Source organism: Limulus polyphemus, unplaced genomic scaffold (assembly GCF_000517525.1).
Source record: "Limulus polyphemus unplaced genomic scaffold, Limulus_polyphemus-2.1.2 Scaffold2894, whole genome shotgun sequence".
NCBI classification, from domain to species: domain Eukaryota; kingdom Metazoa; phylum Arthropoda; class Merostomata; order Xiphosura; family Limulidae; genus Limulus; species Limulus polyphemus.
The window spans coordinates 124,698-131,988 of NW_013668504.1; the positions used below are offsets into that span (position 1 = coordinate 124,698).

Below are 7,291 nucleotides of genomic sequence, written 5' to 3' on the forward strand. Positions count from 1 at the left end.
TACGCAAGCAGATTTTGACGTCAAATGTGGGGGTAAAAAGTGCGTCTTATACACCGAAAAATACGGTATGTGATATCTTTCCACGATGGACAAAGAGTATATCTGGTTCAGAAGTGGTGCTGTTCCCCACATCAGATCTTAGAATCTGTCTCATCTCAGGGAATGTCTTTCGGATGCTTCTTTTATTCCTTTGCACCGGTCCCTCCACCTATTCAATGTTGTATTCTAGTTATTTATGTGAGAAGAGGTAATGTACCATATCCGAAGTAACAATTTTCCTATTCTGAAAATGTATTTCTGATAGGTACTTACCTCCTTTCACCCTTCCTCCCCACTGTAATCCAGTGCTTCCATCTTCTGCCACAACTCGAAGTGATAGTTTGGTAGAATCGAATACAGGGAGTCATATGTGTCATGAGAGTATGTTGCACTCATATTGGTGAAGGGTTAATGCATGATGATTTGCATAAGAGATACATTGGAATCAGCCAATTCCAATGGAGGGGAGATAAAAGGCTTGTGGCATGCATAATTTTTGTTTGCATATAGAGGACACGACTGAACGAGAATAACTATTTATGTGAAAAGAGGTAAGAACTTATCGGAAATACATTTTCAGTGTAGAAAAATTATAACATTAATCTTACGTCAATTGTGGGAAAAGTTTTCAAAAGTCTGATAAAAGATGCTTTGCAAAGTCATTTAACAAAGTTTAGAATTTTATTGGATAGTCAACATGGTTTCACTAAGGAAAATTCTTGCTTTACAAATCTTGACATTCTTTGAAAATGTTACTGCTTATGTAGATGAGGGTAAGAGTATAGATTTGGTGTATCTGGATTTTCAGAAAGCATTTGACAATGTGCCACATAAAAGGCTTGTAAAAAAATATCTCTATAGGTGTGGCCCCCCAGTATGTCTGCGGACTTACAACATTAGAAACCTGGTTTCGATACCCGTGGTGGGCAGAGCAGAGATAGCTCATTGTGTAGCTTTGTGCTTAATTAGAAACAAACAAACTATAGGTGTGACGGATAAGATAGCAAATTGGAAGGAAAAGTGGCTGGATGGAAGAAAGCAGAGGATTGTTATAAATAAGTTCAGTCAAACTGGATTAATGTCACGAGTGGGGTACCTCAGGTCTGAGTCTTAGGACCTTTGCACTGTTTAACTTACATCAATGATAAAGATGAAGGAATGGTCCATAAATTACTTAAATTTGCGGATGATATTAAGGTCTTGAATGTTGCTGGCTGTGACGAGAATGCTGCTGATTTACAAAAGGATTTAAATCATTTAGTGAGTTGGGCAAATAAATAGCAAATGGATTTTAATTATAATAAATGCAAGATAATGCATGTGGGTTATCATAATTTCAATTATAAATATAATTTGGATGGGAATAACCTTAACAGTGTCATGAAAGAAAGGGATCTTGGTGTAATAGTTGATTAGTCTATAAAGCCATCCAAAGAGTGTGCTGTTGCTAGTGGTAGCGAAAATAGGATTTTAGGTTGTATCTTACAGAAATTTTGAATACATGTCTAAATATGTTATAATTTCATTGTAAAGGTCACTGGTTAGGCCACATATGGAATATTATGTTCAGTTCTGGGCTACTTACCTTAGGAAAGACATTGAATTGTTGGAAAGGGTTCAGAGTAGGGTTACTAGAATGGTGCCTGGGATGGAGGGATTGATATACAAGGAGGTTGAAATCTCTGAAGTTAGGGGGGATCTGATTGAGGAGTTTAAGATTGAAAAGGAAATTGATAGTGTTCATGCATCATTTTTTTTCATACTTAACAGTGAGAATAGTAGGACTAGAAGACACAAATATAAATTTTGGCAGGGTAGGAGTCATCTTCAGCTAAGACAGTTTTATTTTTCTAACAGGGGGATTGGCTTATGGAATGGGTTGCCTTTGGATGTTGTGGGAGCAGTAAATTTAAGTGAGTTTAGTAGAAAGCTTGATAAGTAGATTAATGATAAGGTCTGGCTTTAAGAATTTTTTTAAAATTTATTTATTAATAGTTTTCGTTTAGTTTAGAAGATGGAACAGCCAAGATGGAATACTAGGTCACATGTTCCCAAAACGTTACATTATGTATCAAAATATATATTGTTGCGTCGACGAGATCACGTGACTATTCTCACGCCCTCTAGTTTCTAGAATTATCCCGTACTTTGGCGAATGCTCTAGTATTTACTAGATAGGGTAGGCTGGGGGTATATAAGAGGGTGACAACGTGACGCAATAATGTAAGGTGTGTGTAGACAGTTAGTAATTGAACTGCAGTCAGAGAGCACAAGAGACGTTCTTTGAGAGTTATATCGTTTGTTGAAAATAAGTGTATCGTAAAGTTGTATTCGGAAAGAATAAACCAGTTTTATTAAGTAAGGACTTGTGTCGCTAAAGTTTCGTCGGAACGAAGTTACGGAAAGTTAATTAACAAACGGAGACGTAACAATATAATGTACACAGTAAGCTTACTTTTCAACCATAGTAATTATTAATATTATATATATTTTTATACATAAGCTTTATTTGGAATTAAAATCATATTTGAACATTATTTGAAACTGCTTTAAGTTTAAAAATTATAAATATTTTTTCAACAAGCTGAAAACTCAATTTTATAGCTGAGATTCAAATACTATATATTTTAATAATGAATCAAAATTTAAATAAAGTTCATGTTTATTATGTGTTGAGCTTTAAGTGATTATATCATGTTTGTATTTTTATACAGTTTTTTAGTATAAATTAATGCATACACTGTTTGAGACAGCTTTTAATTGCAAATAAATATCTATTTTTATAAAGTGTTTAATTTTTTGACAATGTGTGTACATAAACTTTTACAACTGTTGAGTTTTGAATGTCACATGAGAAATGAAGATTATCAATGTGCTTAGGAATTTAATATCTTTCTCTATTTTATCAAGGTCTGAAGGAAATAAAAAATACTAGATTTTGTATGAAAATAACAAACACAAATTCAAAATGACAAAGATCTTTTATATATGTATATTTATACATTTGGCATAATAGTACCATACAATGGACAAGTCATCTCATTGAGCGTTTTATAGCTATAGAAGAAACACCATGAAAATACCAAAACAGCTGTACAAAATTTTACAAATGGTTATAAACATATTAGCTGTTATATTGGCTGTCAAGAACAGATACACAAACCATCAATAAACGTTGACTAGCATTAAAACTTGTGTTTCAGTCAGAACCATCCTAAGAATTTTGGCAAGAGAATTTTAATTATTCACTTCAAACACTAAACAGCTCATTGGACCAGAAAACCAGTTATGGAATAGGATATCAGAATGCAGTAAATATATGACAAAAACATAGTTTATGATTTCATATTACATAAAGCACTTCATGTATCTCATACCAGTTTGAAGTATTTTTTACATTTTCTTGTAAATAAAAAAGCAAATCTATTAATCACAAAAGTTGTATAACAAGAACAAAAGAATTCCAGTTGTTGTTTTGGCTTTGTTTTCAGCAAGTTCTTTATTATATGATGAAAGGAAGAATGATATCAGCAAGTATGATAACTTTATGTTTTGGTCAGGTTTTAAAAATATGACTCATTTGTTTAAACTACTATAAAAAAAAAATGATCACACAGGTCACGAGGGTTCAGAGTTATGTATTACTATACTGCACATTATCAAGAGCCATCATTTCAGTTTATCACCAGTAGATAAAAATGATAAACAGAAGTTTAGTTGTTTTTGATCCACGTGCTTTATGACTGGAAAAATGAAGTAGAGCTTTTATCTTTTTCCAGAAGCATATCTAATTCACAAGATATGCTTTTTTTAAGCATCTGATGACATTTTTACTAAACAACAAAGAACAAGAATTTCATGAAGTATATATACAATCATTTCAATACAAACATTTAGTGAACATAAAAGCTTCTAAATACATTTAAACAATATTTCACACATCTAACAAATGTGAAAAATTTTCAAACCTTTGGAACAGATGTCACCCTCAGCCACTTGAACAAACTTTAACAACTAAAATGTATAATCAACAACAGATTCAACATGAAAATACTGGACCACGTTATGACTTTTTTCTTCTCTATTTGAGGTTACATTTCATATTTTCAACTATATTTTACTAACTGGTCTAATTAATAGAATTATCTTAATCTTATGGCTGTGGGGAACAAATATACATAATTATATACAACAGCACAATTAGAAATAAGGATTACTGAAAAATATTGTGTTTACAGAGTTTGATATATCTTGAAATCCAACATGCCCTTATTTTTGTGACAATTCTTCAGAGTAAAAATATATTATGAAACAAGCAAGGATTTTATATTTTTTATTTGATAAAACTAAAAACATTTATGTTACTTTTATATATTAATTTCCATTTTTTAATAAAGGCCCAATTCCCATTCTAAAATATAATGCATGGTCAAATAGTGAGTGGACCCATACATGATGATAAAATAATGTATGTTTACTATGTAAAAGCTAATAGATGAAAAGATTCAAAGAAAACGAGTTTTTAAAGGCATTTCTTCTTTCAAATTAAATCAGAATGCAACTTGTTATTTCATCAGGACTAATTGTGTCTATTAGAATAGTAAATCTGAACAACTTTGTTTGAAACTCTCAGTAAGTAAAGCACTTAAATATGTGTTATTTAATACGACATGAAAGACCACTTCACTGTTAACAATTTACAATGAAACCCAAACACATACTTGCTTGGTCAATACCAGTATAAAAGTCAGTGAGACATAATGCCTGACATAAATAAACTATAGTTCAGTACAGATTTTTTAATGGACAGTCAAACAGCAATAATCAGGTAAAACTGGAGTTTTTCTTATCTGAAATAGTGTTAATAAGTTTAAGTTACCTTAAGTAATTATTGTTTTATAAAAACTATCACTTGTCTCTGTGTAGTCATTCTAGTGATATTATTCAGTTTAAATATAAAACCAGACTACTTCAATTTTCTTAGAAACTCTAAAGGTAGATACAAACTGAGATGTATCCTTGCTTTTGGAGATTAATATTGATGAACCTAGGTATAAAATGTAATGTTACATTGTCTGACCCATAGTATTACCTCAGGTCGACACTGATCACTTTGGTTCAAAAGTTTCTTTTCTGCACATGAAATTCGTGGCACTTAATAATTAGAACATCAAAGAATACAATGTTAAAGACTAAGAGTTTCATTCTTATAAAAGCTGTAAAATAGATGATAGACAGAAATTACTCCTTTCTTTGACTCTGTGTTGACCTGAGAGATCGTTTTACCAACTGCAATTGCTAACATAGATCAAACATATAGCCCTAGAGCATTGTAAAAGTCTTGGAAACAGACAAGCAACTGAATAAAACTTGGTCTTTTCTCAGGTGCAGCAGCCCAGCTGAAGGCCATCAAAGTGTACCTATAGGCATAAGTGCAATTGTTAATATGAAGTAATCTTTTAACATTATTAATATCAGATAATTACTTAATGCCACAAAAATTCACCAGAAATCATATTTATGTAAGCTATCCAATTCACACATATACATGACATTTACTACAGTAAAATAATTGTTTATATACTGAAAAATAACATTCACAAAGTTGATTTATGAGCAAACAATTTACAAAGCCTGCTGTCTAAACTATTTTTCTTTTTAGCACATACTTAGTGGAAATGTGTCTTAGATTTTGTTACTATAATCTTATATCTTTGATTGGAGTATGCAAAATAATACAAATGCATATTAAACTTATCAGTAACACTTTTAAACTGACACACTTAGGAATGAGCAAATTAATTCCTTATTTTGAAAATACAGTTAATATATATAAACCGAAAGAAAATATTTTTGGCATTTATTCCACTTAAATGTCCTATGAGAGTGCATGGCATAATTTATCTCTGGCCAAACTAAAAGTATGCTAATTTATTAACTGAAATAAATACTTAATGTTATATATATATATATATATATATATATAATAAAGTGTTTTTTCATTACTTTAACTGTTGTATCAAGCCTAACTCCCAGCACTCTTGTTAATCATTTGGATGTTACATTCATGAGATCTTACCCTCAGTGTCACCGCTCCTTAAACCAGAGCTTTTTAATATATGTTTACACATACAATGAAACTAGTCTATGCCCACCCTTCTAGGTTATCATTCCATCTGAGACCAAAACTAAAAGTTGGAAGGTAGAGAGAAATTAAAAATTCTAATAACTTTGTATATATATATTAATTTATTTTTATATGCAGAAATAGCTAAGTTAGCCAAATTAATATGTATGCGGGATTTGGATGTCAAGAGGCAACATCCCTCTTGAGTGAAGAAATAGTGAATAACTGATTGTCCAAAGTTCAGTATGAATCACCAATCTAAAATTGCCATGACCAGAGGCTCAAAAGACACAAGATTGGTGGAAAAAAGGGATTTTAGTATATGAAAAGCACAAAACAAAAGACTGAATAACAACTGAAGTGATTACTAACAACTTCTACTCTGACACATTGAGAATACTCTGATCCAGCAAATAGTAATCAATGGGTCATGTTCATATGAAATTCTTAAAAAGTTATATATTACTTCTTTTTCTAAATAAGTATTTTAGCATGAAACTACTTTATAAAAGTATATAATTACATTATACTTTTTATTACAGGTTCTGTTGACCTAAAACACACAAGGATACAGTTTTATTAGAAAATGTCTATGCTAAAAGAAGGCCTACAGTTTTGAGTTTAACAGACAAAGTACAAGGTTTCCTTACGATTTACATACTTTTGTGTTTAGTTCTACAATTACGTATTTGAATGTAGCAACAAAGCACTGCTTTCTTACAGAAATATATGTATTGCCAGTGTCACATTTAGAGGGGGTGAAACCCATGCAATTGCATGCGAGCCTCAAGCACCAAAGAAGGAATTCTCAATTTTGGATCACGCTAGGAAGGAAAACTTTAACATCACAATATTGCATGTGAGCCTCAAAGGGTCTAAATCCAGCCCTGTGTATTGCATATAAACAACAATCCACATTTACAAAACAAAAATAAAGATCTGAAACATTTATCATGGTTTTTCAGTTACATTTTAATTGATAATTTTGTTAATTATTTTGATCCATAATGATACTGCACAACACATGATGGAATAATGTACAAAATAAGAAATGTGTGGGTACAGGCCTAACTATAGTGTGTGTAACTGTGAAAATTAAGTACATTACAAAGTTGTATTGAGGAA

General features: G+C 31.3%; 1 protein-coding gene and 1 long non-coding RNA gene across 3 annotated transcripts in view; one reads left to right on the forward strand and one right to left on the reverse strand.

Moving 5' to 3' along the window:
* The window catches only part of LOC111087956, a 22,015-nt gene that overhangs the window by 3,068 nt on the left and 11,656 nt on the right, over positions 1-7,291 (forward strand). The window lies entirely within an intron of this gene.
* LOC106468154 (tyrosine-protein kinase RYK-like) overlaps positions 3,002-7,291 on the reverse strand; it is an 18,270-nt gene continuing 13,980 nt past the window's right edge. For both annotated transcript variants that reach the window (XM_022396463.1, XM_013928565.2), the window contains exon 10: positions 3,002-5,459. In XM_022396463.1, the coding sequence (XP_022252171.1) occupies positions 5,348-5,459 (112 nt within the window). In that variant the 3' untranslated portion in view covers positions 3,002-5,347. The remainder of the gene's footprint in view (positions 5,460-7,291) is intronic.